We start from the raw sequence: 19958 nt of genomic DNA, 5'->3' as shown, positions 1-19958 counted from the left end.
CATCCAGGTCAGACACAGTTCATCAACAACCAGGTCAGACTCAGTTCATCAACATCCAGGTCAGTTCAGACACAGTTTATCAACATCCAGGTCAGGTCAGACACAGTTCATCAACAACCAGGTCAAACTCAGTTCATCAACAACCAGGTCAGTTCAGACACAGTTCATCAACATCCAGGTCAGGTCAGACTCAGTTCATCAACAACCAGGCCAGACTCAGTTCATCAACAACCAGGTCAGACACAGTTCATCAACAACCAGGTCAGACTCAGTTCATCAACATCCAGGTCAGACTCAATTCATTAACAACCAGGTCAGACACAGTTCAACAACAACCAGGTCAGACTCAGTTCAACAACAACCAGGTCAGACACAGTTCATCAACAACCAGGTCAGACACAGTTCATCAACAACCAGGTCAGACTCAGTTCATCAACATCCAGGTCAGACTCAGTTCATCAACAACCAGGTCAGGTCAGACACAGTTCATCAACAACCAGGTCAGACACAGTTCATCAACAACCAGGTCAGGTCAGACACAGTTCATCAACAACCAGGTCAGACACAGTTCATCAACAACCAGGTCAGACTCAGTTCATCAACAACCAGGTCAGACTCAGTTCATCAACAACCAGGTCAGTTCAGACACAGTTCATCAACATCCAGGTCAGACACAGTTCATCAACAACCAGGTCAGACACAGTTCATCAACAACCAGGCCAGACACAGTTCATCAACAACCAGGTCAGACACAGTTCAACAACAACCAGGTCAGACACAGTTCAACAACATCCAGGTCAGACACAGTTCATCAACAACCAGGTCAGACACAGTTCAACAACAACCAGGTCAGACTCAGTTCATCAACAACCTGGTCAGACTCAGTTCATCAACAACCAGGTCAGACTCAGTTCAACAACAACCAGGTTAAACACAGTTCATCAACAACCAGGTCAGACTCAGTTCATCAGCAACCAGGTCAGACACAGTTCAACAACAACCAGGTCAGACTCAGTTCATCAACAACCAGGTCAGACTCAGTTCATCAACATCCAGGTCAGACACAGTTCATCAACAACCAGGTCAGACACAGTTTATCAACAACCAGGTCAGACTCAGTTCATCAGCAACCAGGTCAGACTCAGTTCATCAACATCCAGGTCAGACACAGACTCAGTTCATCAGCAACCAGGTCAGACACAGTTCATCAACAACCAGGTCAGGTCAGACTCAGTTCAACAACAACCAGGTCAGACTCAGTTCATCAACAACCAGGTCAGACTCAGTTAATCAACAACCAGGTCAGACACAGTTCATCAACAACCAGGTCAGACTCAGTTCATCAACAACCAGGTCAGACACAGTTCATCAACAACCAGGTCAGACACAGTTCATCCACAACCAGGTCAGACACAGTTCATCAACAACCAGGTCAGACTCAGTTCATCAACAACCAGGTCAGTTCAGACACAGTTCATCAACATCCAGGTCAGACACAGTTCATCAACAACCAGGTCAGACTCAGTTCATCAACATCCAGGTCAGTTCAGACACAGTTTATCAACATCCAGGTCAGGTCAGACACAGTTCATCAACAACCAGGTCAAACTCAGTTCATCAACAACCAGGTCAGTTCAGACACAGTTCATCAACATCCAGGTCAGGTCAGACTCAGTTCATCAACAACCAGGCCAGACTCAGTTCATCAACAACCAGGTCAGACACAGTTCATCAACAACCAGGTCAGACTCAGTTCATCAACATCCAGGTCAGACTCAATTCATTAACAACCAGGTCAGACACAGTTCAACAACAACCAGGTCAGACTCAGTTCAACAACAACCAGGTCAGACACAGTTCATCAACAACCAGGTCAGACACAGTTAATCAACAACCAGGTCAGACTCAGTTCATCAACATCCAGGTCAGACTCAGTTCATCAACAACCAGGTCAGGTCAGACACAGTTCATCAACAACCAGGTCAGACACAGTTCATCAACAACCAGGTCAGGTCAGACACAGTTCATCAACAACCAGGTCAGACACAGTTCATCAACAACCAGGTCAGACTCAGTTCATCAACAACCAGGTCAGACTCAGTTCATCAACAACCAGGTCAGTTCAGACACAGTTCATCAACATCCAGGTCAGACACAGTTCATCAACAACCAGGTCAGACACAGTTCATCAACAACCAGGCCAGACACAGTTCATCAACAACCAGGTCAGACACAGTTCAACAACAACCAGGTCAGACACAGTTCAACAACATCCAGGTCAGACACAGTTCATCAACAACCAGGTCAGACACAGTTCAACAACAACCAGGTCAGACTCAGTTCATCAACAACCTGGTCAGACTCAGTTCATCAACAACCAGGTCAGACTCAGTTCAACAACAACCAGGTTAAACACAGTTCATCAACAACCAGGTCAGACTCAGTTCATCAGCAACCAGGTCAGACACAGTTCAACAACAACCAGGTCAGATACAGTTTATCTATGTATCTTCTCTACTGTACTGTAGGATAAAAAGGTTTGTCTTTTTACCCTTTAGTCTCTCTCTGAGTCTCTTCCCCGTCCAGTCTCTCTCTCTGAGTCTCTTCCCCGTCCAGTCTCTCTCTCTGAGTCTCTTCCCCGTCCAGTCTCTTCTCTCTCTGAATCTCTTCCCCGTCCAGTCTCTCTCTCTCTGAGTCTCTTCCCTGTGAGATGTATCTTTCTACCATCCAGTCTCTCTCTCTCTGAGTCTCTTCTCTGTGTCCCTCTAGGATAAAGAGTCGTACCGCTGGCCTATCAAGGAGTCTCTGAAGACGATGGTAGTGTGGTGCTGGAGCATCGAGAGGACCAGGGAGGGAGACCCAGCCAGCCTGCACAACAGAGCACGTAGGATCTCTCAGATCAGCCAGGTAGGGGAGACAGTCACAGCCTTACAGTAACAACGTGCCCTACTGGCTGTTATATGACACACTTCCAGCTGCTCCGTCCATTCTAATGCATTGAATTATATACTGCTCCTGGTATTGCCTTGACGTGGTCGTCCAATCTCCTCTCTGATTCCATACGCTTCGGTAGGGACATTCCCAACAGTAGACACCGACTGTTTAGCGTAGCGGAATACACAGTACGTCCTTCACCTGTCAGAGCAAAATACAGGACATGTCAAGTAGCTAACAGGATCTGAGACTACAGGACATGTCAAGTAGCTAACAGGATCTGAGACTACAGGACAGGTCAAGTAGCTAACAGGATCTGAGACTACAGGACATGTCAAGTAGCTAACAGGATCTGAGACTACAGGACATGTCAAGTAGCTAACAGGATCTGAGACTACAGGACATGTCAAGTAGTTAACAGGATCTGAGACTACAGGACATGTCAAGTAGCTAACAGGATCTGAGACTACAGGACATGTCAAGTAGCTAACAGGATCTGAGACTACAGGACATGTCAAGTAGTTAACAGTCCTGAGACTACAGGACATGTCAAGTAGCTAACAGGATCTGAGACTACAAGACATGTCAAGTAGCTAACAGGATCTGAGACTACAAGACATGTCAAGTAGCTAACAGGATCTGAGACTACAGGACAGGTCAAGTAGCTAACAGGATCTGAGACTACAGGACATGTCAAGTAGCTAACAGGATCTGAGACTACAGGACATGTCAAGTAGCTAACAGGATCTGAGACTACAGGACATGTCAAGTAGCTAACAGGATCTGAGACTACAGGACATGTCAAGTAGCTAACAGGATCTGAGACTACAGGACATGTCAAGTAGCTAACAGGATCTGAGACTACAGGACATGTCAAGTAGTTAACAGTCCTGAGACTACAAGACATGTCAAGTAGCTAACAGGATCTGAGACTACAAGACATGTCAAGTAGCTAACAGGATCTGAGACTACAGGACATGTCAAGTAGCTAACAGGATCTGAGACTACAGGACATGTCAAGTAGCTAACAGGATCTGAGACTACAGGACATGTCAAGTATCTAACAGTCCTGTCTCTCCCTCTGTGTTCTGTCCAGCAACACTCTGTCGAAGGAGCTCCAGGTTTCAGCCCCAGACCCATCGACATGAGCAATGTGACACTGTCCCGGGACCTGCACGTGAGTGACACGCTACACATACTCTGAGTGACACGCTACACATACTCTGAGTGACACGCTACACATACTCTGAGTGACGCGCTACACATACTTTGAGTGACACGCTACACATACTCTGAGTGACACGCTACACATACTCTGAGTGACACGCTACACATACTCTGAGCGACACGCTACACATACTCTGAGTGACACGCTACACATACTCTGAGTGACACGCTACACATACTCTGAGCGACATGCTACAAGTTCTGTGTTACTTGCAACACAAGATGTGTGTATAATGGTTATGACAAAGTAAGCACCAATCTAATTATTAAGTTGAATGTCTCTTATGTCCATTCTTTTCAGTCTATGGCAGAACTGCTTGCAGAGAACTATCATAATATTTGGGCGAAGAAGAAGAAAGTTGAACTAGAAGCCAAAGGTACGTACAGTCGGACAGATTGTCCTTCAGGACAGACTTATATCTTGTCCGTTAGCTTCAAAACACAAAGTAACCACCTGTTCCTGGTCTTGGGTTTGTAACTGCTTTCCTGGTCTTGATCTGTTTCTGTGCCTCTCTGTATCTCTCTCTGTCTCCTGTGTTTAATAGGTAGAACAGTGCTCTTTACTGATGAAGGTAACACGACTTCCAACTGTAGCTCACGCTGCCGCTAGACATCCAACTAGAATACCTTAGATAGCTGCTAGACATCCAACTAGAATACCTGAGATAGCTGCTAGACATCCAACTAGAAGAGACCTTAGATAGCTGCTAGACATCCAACTAGAAGAGACCTGAGATAGCTGCTAGACATCCAACTAGAAGACCTTAGATAGCTGCTAGACATCCAACTAGAAGAGACCTTAGATAGCTGCTAGACATCCAACTAGAAGAGACCTTAGATAGCTGCTAGACATTCAACTAGAAGACCTGAGATAGCTGCTAGACATCCAACTAGAAGAGACCTTAGATAGCTGCTAGACATCCAACTAGAAGACCTTAGATAGCTGCTAGACATCCAACTAGAAGAGACCTTAGATAGCTGCTAGACATCCAACTAGAAGACCTTAGATAGCTGCTAGACATCCAACTAGAAGAGACCTTAGATAGCTGCTAGACATCCATCTAGAAGACCTGAGATAGCTGCTAGACATCCAACTAGAAGAGACCTGAGATAGCTGCTAGACATCCAACTAGAAGACCTGAGATAGCTGCTAGACATCCAACTAGAAGAGACCTGAGATAGCTGCTGGACATCCAACTAGAAGAGACCTTAGATAGCTGCTAGACATCCAACTAGAAGAGACCTGAGATAGCTGCTAGACATCCAACTAGAAGAGACCTTAGATAGCTGCTAGACATCCAACTAGAAGACCTGAGATAGCTGCTAGACATCCAACTAGGAGACCTGAGATAGCTGCTATACATCCAACTAGAAGACCTTAGATAGCTGCTAGACATCCAACTAGAAGACCTTAGATAGCTGCTAGACATCCAACTAGAAGACTTTAGATAGCTGCTAGACATCCAACTAGAAGAGACCTGAGATAGCTGCTAGACATCCAACTAGAAGAGACCTGAGATAGCTGCTAGACATCCAACTAGAAGAGACCTGAGATAGCTGCTAGACATCCAACTAGTAGAGACCTGAGATAGCTTCTAGACATCCAACTAGAAGAGACCTGAGATAGCTGCTAGACATCCAACTAGAAGAGACCTGAGATAGCTGCTAGACATCCAACTAGAAGAGACCTGAGATAGCTGCTAGACATCCAACTAGAAGACCTGAGATAGCTGCTAGACATCCAACTAGAAGAGACCTTAGATAGCTGCTAGACATCCAACTAGAAGAGACCTTAGATAGCTGCTAGACATCCAACTAGAAGAGACCTTAGATAGCTGCTAGACATCCAACTAGAAGACCTTAGATAGCTGCTAGACATCCAACTAGAAGAGACCTGAGATAGCTGCTAGACATCCAACTAGAAGACCTTAGATAGCTGCTAGACATCCAACTAGAATACCTTAGATAGCTGCTAGACATCCAACTAGAAGACCTGAGATAGCTGCTAGACATCCAACTAGAAGAGACCTTAGATAGCTGCTAGACATCCAACTAGAAGAGACCTTAGATAGCTGCTAGACATCCAACTAGAAGACCTGAGAAAGCTGCTAGACATCCAACTAGAAGACCTTAGATAGCTGCTAGACATCCAACTAGAAGACCTTAGATAGCTGCACCTTAGAATCAGCAGCAGGAGTACTACCTGAGATAGCTGCACATCTTTACTGTGTTGGCTGGTCCCACAGCTATACTGTGTTGGCTGGGCCCACAGCTATACTGTGTTGGCTGGGCCCACAGCTATACTGTGTTGGCTGGGCCCACAGCTATACTGTGTTGGCTGGGCCCACAGCTATAATGTGTTGGCTGGGCCCACAGCTATACTGTGTTGGCTGGGCCAACAGCTATACTGTGTTGGCTGGGCCCACAGCTATACTGTGTTGGCTGGGCCCACAGCTATACTGTGTTGGCTGGGCCAACAGCTATACTGTGTTGGCTGGGCCCACAGCTATACTGTGTTGGCTGGGCCCACAGCTATACTGTGTTGGCTGGGCTCACAGCTATACTGTGTTGGCCGGGCACACAGCTATACTGTGTTGGCCGGGCACACAGCTATACTGTGTTGGCCGGGCACACAGCTATACTGTGTTGGCCGGGCCCACAGCTATACTGTGTTGGCCGGGCCCACAGCTATACTGTGTTGGCCGGGCCCACAGCTATACTGTGTTGGCCGGGCCCACAGCTATTCTGTGTTGGCCGGGCCCACAGCTATACTGTGTTGGCCGGGCCCACAGCTATACTGTGTTGGCCGGGCCCACAGCTATACTGTGTTGGCCGGGCCCACAGCTATACTGTGTTGGCCGGGCCCACAGCTATACTGTGTTGGCCGGGCCCACAGCTATACTGTGTTGGCCGGGCCCACAGCTATTCTGTGTTGGCCGGGCCCACAGCTATACTGTGTTGGCTGGGCCCACAGCTATACTGTGTTGGCTGGGCTCACAGCTATACTTTGTTGGCTGGGCCCACAGCTATACTGTGTTGGCTGGGCCCACAGCTATACTGTGTTGGCTGAACCCACAGCTATACTGTGTTGGCTGAGCCCACAGCTATACTGTGTTGGCTGGGCTCACAGCTATACTGTGTTGGCTGGGCCCACAGCGGAAGGCATGCCATCCCCTTCACACGAGGACGAGGACTCTCCAAACAGTCACTCCTGCTTCTATGCCGTCCTATAGTAGTACACTAGTAGTTTTTCTTTGCACGGGATTTTCCTAACTGCTGGTTTGATTTCTAGTTCAGTTAACAACCAGCAGGTGTCACTGTGACACTGTGTGAAGTCGTCTCTCCTTCACTGACGCTGCACAGTCAATGTCCCCCCACCTATTTTCAAACATCCAATTTTTTTATTTTTTTCTGTCTCAGTGTTTCTTCTGATCTTGTTCCAGGAGGGGGGAACCATCCATTACTGGTGCCCTATGACACGCTCACTGCCAGAGAGAAATACAAAGACAGAGGAAAAGCACAAGACATTCTCAAGTTCTTTCAGATAAATGGCTACACTGTGTCCAGGTGAGGATGGTTACTCTGTGTCCAGGTGAGGATGGTTACTCTGTGTCCAGGTGAGGATGGTTACTCTGTGTCCAGGTGAGGATGGTTACACTGTGTCCAGGTGAGGATGGTTACTCTGTGTCCAGGTGAGGATGGTTATACTGTGTCCAGGTGAGGATGGTTACTCTGTGTCCAGGTGAGGATGGCTACACTGTGTCCAGGTGAGGATGGTTACTCTGTGTCCAGGTGAGGATGGCTACACTGTGTCCAGGTGAGGATGGTTATACTGTGTCCAGGTGAGGATGGTTATTCTGTGTCCAGGTGAGGATGGCTACACTGTGTCCAGGTGAGGATGGTTACTCTGTGTCCAGGTGAGGATGGCTACACTGTGTCCAGGTGAGGATGGTTATACTGTGTCCAGGTGAGGATGGTTATACTGTGTCCAGGTGAGGATGGCTACTCTGTGTCCAGGTGAGGATGGTTATACTGTGTCCAGGTGAGGATGGTTATACTGTGTCCAGGTGAGGATGGCTACACTGTGTCCAGGTGAGGATGGCTACTCTGTGTCCAGGTGAGGATGGTTATACTGTGTCCAGGTGAGGATGGTTATACTGTGTCCAGGTGAGGATGGTTATACTGTGTCCAGGTGAGGATGGCTACACTGTGTCCAGGTGAGGATGGCTACTCTGTGTCCAGGTGAGGATGGCTACACTGTCCAGGTGAGGATGGTTATACTGTGTCCAGGTGAGGATGGTTATACTGTGTCCAGGTGAGGATGGCTACTCTGTGTCCAGGTGAGGATGGTTATACTGTGTCCAGGTGAGGATGGCTACACTGTGTCCAGGTGAGGATGGCTACTCTGTGTCCAGGTGAGGATGGTTATACTGTGTCCAGGTGAGGATGGCTACACTGTCCAGGTGAGGATGGTTATACTGTGTCCAGGTGAGGATGGTTATACTGTGTCCAGGTGAGGATGGTTATACTGTGTCCAGGTGAGGATGGCTACACTGTGTCCAGGTGAGGATGGCTACACTGTGTCCAGGTGAGGATGGCTACACTGTCCAGGTGAGGATGGTTATACTGTGTCCAGGTGAGGATGGTTATACTGTGTCCAGGTGAGGATGGTTATACTGTGTCCAGGTGAGGATGGCTACTCTGTGTCCAGGTGAGGATGGCTACACTGTCCAGGTGAGGATGGTTATACTGTGTCCAGGTGAGGATGGTTATACTGTGTCCAGGTGAGGATGGCTATACTGTGTCCAGGTGAGGATGGCTATACTGTGTCCAGGTAAGGATGGGACAATCTCCCCTATAAGAAGTAGAAGAGATGTGAGTGTTACTGTCCTTCTATGACTGACTGCCTGGCTGTTGACTGACTGCCTGGCTGTTGACTGACTGACTGGCTGTTTACTGACTGACTGGCTGCCTGGCTGTTAACTGATTATCTGACTGACTGACTGGCTGTTAACTGATTACGTGGCTGACTGGCTGGCTGGCTGGCTGGCTGGCTGACTGACTGGCCGACTGTCTGTCCGTTTATCTGTATGTAAGACAGATATACTGACTGGCTGACTGATTGTCTAACTGGCTGGCTGGCTGACTGACTGACTGGTTTATCTCCACAGGGCCATGAAAGAGCAGGAGCTGGATACTCCCTCCATAGAGAAGCGTTTTGCCTACACCTTCCTGCAGCAGCTCATCACTTATGTAGACCAGGCCCACGAACACATGCTGGAGTCTGGTGAGGATAAAACTTCACATTGGTTACGTCCCCAACGGCACCTTATTGCCATAGGGCTCTGGTCAAAAGTAGTGCACTAACACAGGCAATAGGATGCCATTGGGGATTAAGGCATTGTCTGCTACTTAAATGAATATTACTTCAATTTAAATATTAACAATACTAACGTCTATTATTCCACTAAATCATTGTCCCTGTTCCTGTTGTCCCTGTTCTGATGTCCCTGTTCTGATGTCCCTGTTCTGTTGTCCCTGTTCTGATGTCCCTGTTCCTGATGTCCCTGTTCTGATGTCCCTGTTCCTGTTGTCCCTGTTCCTGTTGTCCCTGTTCTGATGTCCCTGTTCCTGTTGTCCCTGTTCTGATGTCCCTGTTCCTGATGTCCCTGTTCCTGATGTCCCTGTTCTGATGTCCCTGTCCCTGTTCCTGTTGTCCCTGTTCCTGATGTCCCTGTTCCTGTTCCTGTTGTCCCTGTTCCTGTTGTCCCTGTTCTGATGTCCCTGTTCTGATGTCCCTGTTCCTGTTCCTGTTGTCCCTGTTCCTGTTGTCCCTGTTCTGATGTCCCTGTTCTGATGTCCCTGTTCCTGTTCCTGTTGTTCCTGTTCCTGTTGTCCCTGTTCCTGTTGTCCCTGTTCTGATGTCCCTGTTCTGATGTCCCTGTTCCTGTTCCTGTTGTCCCTGTTCCTGATGTCCCTGTTCTGATGTCCCTGTCCCTGTTGTCCCTGTTCCTGTTGTCCCTGTTCCTGATGTCCCTGTTCTGATGTCCCTGTTCCTGATGTCCCTGTTCCTGATGTCCCTGTTCTGATGTCCCTGTTCCTGTTGTCCCTGTTCCTGTTGTCCCTGTTCCTGATGTCCCTGTTCTGATGTCCCTGTTCCTGATGTCCCTGTTCTGATGTCCCTGTTCTGATGTCCCCCTCCCCTCTCTATAAGACGTTGGGACACCACCTAACGTTTATTATTCCACTAAATCGTTGACTCTTGTTCCTGTTGTCCCTGTTCCTGTTGTCCCTGTTCCTGTTGTCCCCCTTCCCTCTCTATAAGACGTTGGGACACCACCGAAAGGAGCGAGCATTCCTCACGAGCAGCAGATTAAGTTTTTCGGAAAGGTGAGACTGACTCCGACCTGCTTTTCTCCACCATGTCCTACAACAATCAAACACACAAACATCAACCTCAGAAGATTTATAAATAGTATTTACCTAATACACTGAACTCCAACTGTATTGGGACAAATCAAAGTTTATTTGTCACGTACGCTGAATACAACAGGTGTAGTAGACCTCACAGTGAAATGCTGAATACAACAGGTGTAGTAGACCTCACAGTGAAATGCTGAATACAACAGGTGTAGTAGACCTCACAGTGAAATGCTGAATACAACAGGTGTAGTAGACCTCACAGTGAAATGCTGAATACAACAGGCGTAGTAGACCTTACAGTGAAATGCTGAATACAACAGGTGTAGTAGACCTCACAGTGAAATGCTGAATACAACAGGTGTAGTAGACCTCACAGTGAAATGCTGAATACAACAGGTGTAGTAGACCTCACAGTGAAATGCTGAATACAACAGGTGTAGTAGACCTTACAGTGAAATGCTGAATACAACAGGTGTAGTAGACCTTACAGTGAAATGCTGAATACAACAGGTGTAGTAGACCTTACAGTGAAATGCTGAATACAACAGGTGTAGTAGACCTCACAGTGAAATGCTGAATACAACAGGTGTAGTAGACCTTACAGTGAAATGCTGAATACAACAGGTGTAGTAGACCTTACAGTGAAATGCTGAATACAACAGGTGTAGTAGACCTCACAGTGAAATGCTGAATACAACAGGTGTAGACCTCACAGTGAAATGCTGAATACAACAGGTGTAGTAGACCTCACAGTGAAATGCTGAATACAACAGGTGTAGTAGACCTCACAGTGAAATGCTGAATACAACAGGTGTAGTAGACCTCACAGTGAAATGCTGAATACAACAGGAGTAGTAGACCTCACAGTGAAATGCTGAATACAACAGGTGTAGTAGACCTTAGAGTGAAATGCTGAATACAACAGGTGTAGTAGACCTCACAGTGAAATGCTGAATACAACAGGTGTAGACCTCACAGTGAAATGCTGAATACAACAGGTGTAGTAGACCTTACAGTGAAATGCTGAATACAACAGGTGTAGTAGACCTCACAGTGAAATGCTGAATACAACAGGAGTAGTAGACCTCACAGTGAAATGCTGAATACAACAGGTGTAGTAGACCTTAGAGTGAAATGCTGAATACAACAGGTGTAGTAGACCTCACAGTGAAATGCTGAATACAACAGGTGTAGACCTCACAGTGAAATGCTGACTTACGAGCCCCTAACCAACAGTGCAAAAAAGGTGTTAGGTGAACAATAGGTAGGTAAAGAAATTAAACAACAGTAAAAAGACAGGTTATATACAGTAGAGAGGCTATATACAGTAGAGAGGCTACATACAGTAGAGAGGATATATACAGTAGAGAGGCTATATACAGTAGAGGCTATATACAGTAGAGAGGCTATATACAGTAGAGAGGCTATATACAGTAGAGGCTATATACAGTAGAGAGGCTACATACAGTAGAGAGGCTATATACAGTAGAAAGGCTATATACAGTAGAGGGGCTATATACAGTAGAGAGGCTATATACAGTAGAGAGGCTATATACAGTAGAGAGGCTGTATACAGTAGAGAGGCTATATACAGTAGAGAGTCTACATACAGTAGAGAGGATATATACAGTAGAGAGGCTATATACAGGAGAGAGGCTACATACAGTAGAGAGGATATATACAGTAGAGAGGCTATATACAGTAGAGGTTATATACAGTAGAGGTTATATACAGTAGAGAGGCTATATACAGTAGAGAGGCTATATACAGTAGAGAGGCTATATACAGTAGAGAGGCTATATACAGACACCAGTTAGTCAGGCTGATTGAGGTAGTATGTAGATATGGTTAAAGTGACCATGCAGGTATGATGAACAGAGAGTAGCAGTAGCGTAAGTGACACATGTTGGGTTGTTTTGGCTCCGTACTCCAGCACTTTGGATATGAAATTATATAATTACTATGAGGTTAAAGTGCAGCCTGTCAGTTTTAATTTCCATATCAGGTGAGGAAGTGACAGAGGCTTAAATATCATACCCCCCCAAAATGACATATCCTCTGTTATTGTAATGATGAGAGGTTAGCATGTCTTGGAGGTATGCTAATCTCCCCAGTTATTGTAATGATGAGAGTTATCATGTTTTGGAGGTATGCTAATCTCCCTTGTTATTGTAATGATGAGAGGTTAGCATGTCTTGAAGGTATGCTAACATCCCCTGTTATTGTAATGATGAGAGGTTAGCATTCCCTGGAGGTATGCTAATCTCCCTTGTTATTGTAATGATGAGAGTTAGCATGTCTTGGAGGTATGCTAACATCCCTTGTTATTGTAATGATGAGAGGTTAGCATGTTTTGGAGGTATGCTAACCTCCAATGTTATTGTAATGATGAGAGGTTAGCATGTCTTGGAGGTATGCTAATCTCCCTTGTTATTGTAATGATGAGAGGTTAGCATGTTTTGGAGGTATGCTAACATCCCTTGTTATTGTAATGATGAGAGGTTAGCATGTCTTGGAAGTATGCTAACCTCCTTTGTTATTGTAATGATGAGAGGTTAGCATGTCTAGGGGGTATGCTAACATCCCCTGTTATTGTAATGGTGAGAGGTTAGCATGTCTTGGAGGTATGCTAACATCCCCTGTTATTGTAATGATGAGAGGTTAGCATGTCTTGGCGGTATGCTAACCTCCCCTGTTATTGTAATGGTGAGAGGTTAGCATGTCCTGGAGGTATGATGTGTGTCTAACTTTATCACTCATTATTATTCACGATTCATTCAGGATTAGATGTAACCATGGTAGCGTCCACATTAATGTAGAAGTGTTCAGAAACATATCCTATTCTTATTTACAATTATAAATGATCTCAAAATGACAAAGTACATGATTTACTATTAATTTCTATTGGGCAACCAAATAATCTGAAACACAACCAAAACAAACAGCCAACAAGTTTGTAGAGTCACAAGCTTTATGTAATCATTGCGTGCTATGAATCAGGCACCAAATACACATAAAAGTGAATGTGTCCCAATACTTTTAGTCCCCTAAAATGGGGGGGTCTATGTACAAGTAGGGCTGTAATATCTTAACGGTTCACCCGATATGGATGGAAATACCCCCAAATGAAAGCTGACAGTCTGCCCTTAAATCATTTCAAATCCAGAGTGCTGAAATATTGTCACGTTCACTGTCCTCGAACTCCCTGTCATAGATCAGCCGAGGCGCAGCGTGCCGGTAATTCCACATCCTTTATTTTGAAGTGAAACCGAACAAAACAATAAACAGGATAAACAGAAATAAACGTGTCGCAACTGTGGCGGACACAAAACACTCACAGAAAGAATAATTACCCACAAACACAGGTGAGGGAAAGGCTGCCTAAGTATGATTCCCAATCAGAGACAACGATAGACAGCTGGCTCTGATTGGAAACCATACTCGGCCAAAACAAAGAAATAGAATGACATAGAATGCCCACCCCACATCACAGCCTGACCTAACCAAAATAGAGGAAATAAAACGTCTCTCTCAGGTCAGGGCGTGACAAATACAGAGCCAAAACAACTAAATATACATTTTACATTTTAGTAATTTAGCAGACGCTCTTATCCGGAGCGACTTACAGTAGTGAATGCATACATTTCATACATTTCAAATACTGGCCCCCCGTGGGAATCGAACCCACAACCCTGGCGTTGCAAACACCATGCTCTACCAACTGAGCTACAACACATCCTGGCTCCTATTCCCTATATAGAGCACTACTTTAGACCAGGGCCCTATTCCCTATATAGTGCACTACTTTATACTACAGCCCTATTCCCTATATAGTGCACTACTTTATACTACAGCCCTATTCCCTATATAGAGCACTACTTTATACTACAGCCCTATTCCCTATATAGTGCACTACTTTATACTACAGCCCTATTCCCTATATAGAGCACTACTTTATACTACAGCCCTATTCCCTATATAGAACACTACTTTATACTACTGCCCTATTCCCTATATAGAGCACTACTTTATACTACTGCCCTATTCCCTATATAGAGCACTACTTTATACTACAGCCCTATTCCCTATATAGTGCACTACTTTATACTACAGCCCTATTCCCTATATAGAGCACTACTTTAGACCAGGGTGCCGTTGTGGATGTATTATAACCACAGACCAAGTCTGATTATAGGTCTGATGCAGGGAATAGCCAGGCAGGCTGCTTGTGTAACAGTTGAAATTATCTCAGAGAAAAGCTGTGTTTACCATCAACTCAACAGTGACAAGCAGCAGGGCCTTGTACAATAACACTCAGGCCAGGACAACACCAGGCAACGACAAGGTCCAATCATGAGATGAGCTAGCCAGCAACACAGACTCATTGGTTAAAGGACAGGAGATGACCTTAGTCTCTCTTGAGAAGCTAAAATCTTTCACGTTCACCTGATGAACTATGATCTAACGGAACGTTGGGCTCCCTTAGGTGGTCCTGCCATTGGTCGACCAGTACTTCAAGAATCACCGCCTCTACTTCCTGTCCACGGCCATCCGACCAATCAGCAGCGGGGGCCACGCCTCCAATAAGGAGAAGGAGATGGTGACAAGGTGAGGGATTACACTTCGAGTTGCATGTTCAGTACATCGCTTCAGTCTCTGTAGAACAATGAGAATATTAATGAATGGAATGGAAAGGTGCTGTGGGATTGTTTAACGTAAATCTTTGAAGAGGTCGGGTTTCAGATGTTTTCAGAAGATGGGGAAGGGACTCTGTTGTCTTAGTTTCAGAGGGAAGCTGGTTCCCCCTTTGGGTTGCCAGGAGCACAGTGTTGTTTGGTTTGAAACCCTGGACTGTAGCTCTGGTCCTGCCACAGTGTTGTTTGACACCCTGGACTGTAGCTCTGGTCCTGACAGTGTTGTTTGACACCCTGGACTGTAGCTCTGGTCCTGACAGTGTTGTTTTGACACCCTGGACTGTAGCTCTGGTCCTGACACAGTGTTGTTTGAAACCCTGGACTGTAGCTCTGGTCCTGACACAGTGTTGTTTGAAACCCTGGACTGTAGATCTGGTCCTGACAGTGTTGTTTGTAACCCTGGACTGTAGCTCTGGTCCTGACACAGTGTTGTTTGAAACCCTGGACTGTAGCTCTGGTCCTGACACAGTGTTGTTTGAAACCCTGGAATGTAGCTCTGGTCCTGACACAGTGTTGTTTGAAACCCTGGACTGTAGCTCTAGTCCTGACACAGTGTTGTTTGAAACCCTGGACTGTAGCTCTAGTCCTGACAGTGTTGTTTGAAACCCTGGACTGTAGCTCTGGTCCTGACAGTGTTGTTTGAAACCCTGGACTGTAGCTCTGGTCCTGACACAGTGTTGTTTTGAAACCCTGGACTGTAGCTCTGGTCCTGACACAGTGTTGTTTGAAACCCTGGACTGTAGTTCTGGTCCTGACACAGTGTTGTTTGAAACCCTGGACTGTAGCTCTGGTCCTGACACAGTGTTGTTTGAAACCCTGGACTGTAGCTCTGGTCCTGACAGTGTTGTTTGAAACCCTGGACTGTAGCTCTGGTCCTGACAGTGTTGTTTGAAACCCTGGACTGTAGCTCTAGTCCTGACAGTGTTGTTTGAAACCCCGGACTGTAGCTCTAGTCCTGACACAGTGTTGTTTGACACCCTGGCCTGTAGCTCTGGTCCTGACACAGTGTTGTTTGAAACCCTGGACTGTAGCTCTGGTCCTGACACAGTGTTATTTGAAACCCTGGACTGTAGCTCTGTAGATGTGTAAATCTCACTCTTATAAAGCTTACTATTCTTTTTCTTCAATTTGCGTCACTTGATTATCTCTGTCTTTGTTTCCCCTCTTTCCTCCTACGTTTTCTTCATCCTCTCTTCAGTCTGTTCTGCAAACTGGGACTTCTTGTCAGACATAGGATATCATTGTTTGGTAAGAAGGCTGTGAAGAGTGTGCTTCTAAGGATAGTGTGGATATTTGGATATATGTCCCAAATGGCTCCCTATTCCCTATAAAGTGCACTACTTTTGACGAGATCCCTATGCACAATAAAGGGAATAGGGTGTCATTTGGGACACATCCTATAGTGTAATGCTGGGTCTAATACCTATGTCCCAAGCTCCTACCTCTGTTGCCTACCCCTGGTCCCAGGTCCTACCCCTGGTCCCAGGTCCTACCCCTGGTCCCAGCTCCTACCCCTGGTCCCACCTCCTACCCCTGGTCCCAGCTCCTACCCCTGGCCCCCAGCTCCTACCCCTGGTCCCAGCTCCTACCCCTGGTCCCACCTCCTACCCCTGGTCCCAGGTCCTACCCCTGGTCCCCAGCTCCTACCCCTGGTCCCAGCTCCTACCCCTGGTCCCAGCTCCTACCCCTGGTCCCAGCTCCTACCCCTGGTCCCAGCTCCTACCCCTGGTCCCAGGCTCCTACCCCTGGTCCCAGGTCCTACCCCTGGTCCCAGCTCCTACCCCTGGTCCCAGCTTCTACCCCTGGTCCCCAGCTCCTACCCCTGGTCCCAGCTCCTACCCCTGGTCCCAGCTCCTACCCCTGGTCCCCAGCTCCTACCCCTGGCCCCCAGCTCCTACCCCTGGTTGGTCCCCAGCTCCTACCCCTGGTTGGTCCCAGCTCCTACCCCTGGTCCCCAGCTCCTACCCCTGGTCCCCAGCTCCTACCCCTGGTTGGTCCCAGCTCCTACCCCTGGTCCCCAGCTCCTACCCCTGGTCCCCAGCTCCTACCCCTGGTCCCCAGCTCCTACCCCTGGTCCCCAGCCCCTACCCCTGGTCCCCAGCTCCTACCCCTGGTCCCCAGCTCCTACCCCTGGTCCCAGCTCCTACCCCTGGTCCCCAGCTCCTACCCCTGGTCCCCAGCTCCTACCCCTGGTTGGTCCCAGCTCCTACCCCTGGTCCCAGCTCCTACCCCTGGTCCCAGCTCCTACCCCTGGTCCCAGGTCCTACCCCTGGTCCCAGCTCCTACCCCTGGTCCCAGGTCCTACCCCTGGTCCCACCTCCTACCCCTGGTCCCCAGCTCCTACCCCTGGTCCCCAGCTCCTACCCCTGGTCCCAGCTCCTACCCCTGGTCCCAGCACCTACCCCTGGTCCCAGCTCCTACCCCTGGTCCCAGCTCCTACCCCTGGTCCCAGCTCCTACCCCTGGTCCCAGCTCCTACCCCTGGTTGGTCCCAGCTCCTACCCCTGGTCCCCAGCTCCTACCCCTGGTCCCCAGCTCTTACCCCTGGTTGGTCCCAGCTCCTACCCCTGGTCCCAGCTCCTACCCCTGGTCCCAGCTCCTACCCCTGGTCCCCAGGGACCTGGGGTAGGAGCTGGGGACCAGGGGTAGGAGCTGGGACCAGGGGTAGGAGCTGGGACCAGGGGTAGGAGCTGGGGACCAGGGGTAGAAGCTGGGACCAGGGGTAGGAGCTGGGACCAGGGGTAGGACCTGGGACCAGGGGTAGGAGCTGGGACCAGGGGTAGGAGCTGGGACCAGGGGTAGGAGCTGGGACCAGGGGTAGGAGCTGGTCCCAGGTCCTACCCCTGGTCCCAGCTCCTACCCCTGGTCCCAGGTCCTACCCCTGGTCCCACCTCCTACCCCTGGTCCCCAGCTCCTACCCCTGGTCCCCAGCTCCTACCCCTGGTCCCAGCTCCTAACCCTGGTCCCAGCACCTACCCCTGGTCCCAGCTCCTACCCCTGGTCCCAGCTCCTACCCCTGGTCCCAGCTCCTACCCCTGGTCCCAGCTCCTACCCCTGGTTGGTCCCAGCTCCTACCCCTGGTCCCCAGCTCCTACCCCTGGTCCCCAGCTCTTACCCCTGGTTGGTCCCAGCTCCTACCCCTGGTCCCAGCTCCTACCCCTGGTCCCAGGTCCTACCCCTGGTCCCAGCTCTTACCCCTGGTTGGTCCCATTTCCTACCCCTGGTCCCAGCTCTTACCCCTGGTTGGTCCCAGCTCCTACCCCTGGTCCCAGCTCCTACCCCTGGTCCCAGGTCCTACCCCTGGTCCCAGCTCCTACCCCTGGTCCCAGCTCCTACCCCTGGTTGGTCCCCAGCTCCTACCCCTGGTTGGTCCCAGCTCCTACCCCTGGTCCCAGCTCTTACCCCTGGTTGGTCCAAGGTCCTACCCCTGGTCCCCAGCTCCTACCCCTGGTCCCCAGCTCCTACCCCTGGTCCCAGCTCCTACCCCTGGTCCCAGCTCCTACCCCTGGTCCCAGCTCCTACCCCTGGTTGGTCCCCAGCTCCTACCCCTGGTCCCAGCTCCTACCCCTGGTCCCAGCTCCTACCCCTGGTCCCCAGCTCCTACCCCTGGTCCCCAGGTCCTACCCCTGGTCCCCAGCTCCTACCCCTGGTCCCCAGCTCCTACCCCTGGTTGGTCCCAGCTCCTACCCCTGGTCCCCAGCTCCTACCCCTGGTCCCCAGCTCCTACCCCTGGTCCCAGCTCCTACCCCTGGTCCCCAGCTCCTACCCCTGGTCCCCAGCTCCTACCCCTGGTCCCAGCTCCTACCCTTGGTCCCAGCTCCTACCCCTGGTTGGTCCCCAGCTCCTACCCCTGGTCCCAGCTCCTACCCCTGGTCCCAGCTCCTACCCCTGGCCCCAGCTCCTACCCCTGGTCCCCAGCTCCTACCCCTGGTTGGTCCCAGCTCCTACCCCTGGTCCCCAGCTCCTACCCCTGGTTGGTCCCCAGCTCCTACCCCTGGTTGGTCCCCAGCTCCTACCCCTGGTCCCAGCTCCTACCCCTGGTCCCAGCTCCTACCCCTGGTTGGTCCCAGCTCCTACCCCTGGTCCCAGCTCCTACCCCTGGACCCCAGCTCCTACCCCTGGTCCCAGCTCCTACCCCTGGTCCCCAGCTCCTACCCCTGGTCCCCAGCTCCTACCCCTGGTTGGTCCCCAGCTCCTACCCCTGGTCCCAGCTCCTACCCCTGGTCCCAGCTCCTACCCCTGGTCCCAGCTCCTACCCCTGGACCCCAGCTCCTACCCCTGGTCCCAGCTCCTACCCCTGGTCCCAGCTCCTACCCCTGGTCCCCAGCTCCTACCCCTGGTCCCCAGCTCCTACCCCTGGTTGGTCCCCAGCTCCTACCCCTGGTCCCAGCTCCTACCCCTGGTCCCAGCTCCTACCCCTGGTTGGTCCCCAGCTCCTGGCCCCAGCTGGTTGGTCCCCAGCTCCTACCCCTGGTCCCCAGCTCCTACCCCTGGTCCCCAGCTCCTACCCCTGGTCCCACCTCCTACCCCTGGTTGGTCCCAGCTCCTACCCCTGGTCCCAGCTCCTACCCCTGGTCCCCAGCTCCTACCCCTGGTCCCAGCTCCTACCCCTGGTCCCAGCTCCTACCCCTGGTCCCAGCTCCTACCCCTGGTCCCAGGTCCTACCCCTGGTCCCAGCTCC

At 49.5% G+C, this 19958-nt stretch overlaps 1 protein-coding gene across 1 annotated transcript in view; it reads left to right on the top strand.

Moving 5' to 3' along the window:
• ryr2a (ryanodine receptor 2a (cardiac)) overlaps positions 1–19958 on the top strand; it is a gene marked incomplete at its 3' end in the record, with an annotated part of 473963 nt that overhangs the window by 340541 nt on the left and 113464 nt on the right. Inside the window, 8 exon segments of the mRNA XM_029748619.1 lie at positions 2770–2907; positions 4031–4111; positions 4463–4538; positions 7605–7728; positions 9333–9448; positions 10487–10551; positions 15071–15192; positions 16477–16526. Coding sequence (XP_029604479.1) covers positions 2770–2907; positions 4031–4111; positions 4463–4538; positions 7605–7728; positions 9333–9448; positions 10487–10551; positions 15071–15192; positions 16477–16526 — 772 coding nt within the window.

This window comes from Salmo trutta, unplaced genomic scaffold (genome assembly GCF_901001165.1).
Source record: "Salmo trutta unplaced genomic scaffold, fSalTru1.1, whole genome shotgun sequence".
NCBI lineage: Eukaryota > Metazoa > Chordata > Actinopteri > Salmoniformes > Salmonidae > Salmo > Salmo trutta.
The sequence above is the reverse complement of the archived record's forward strand: the minus strand, read 5'-3'. Positions and strand labels throughout refer to the sequence as shown.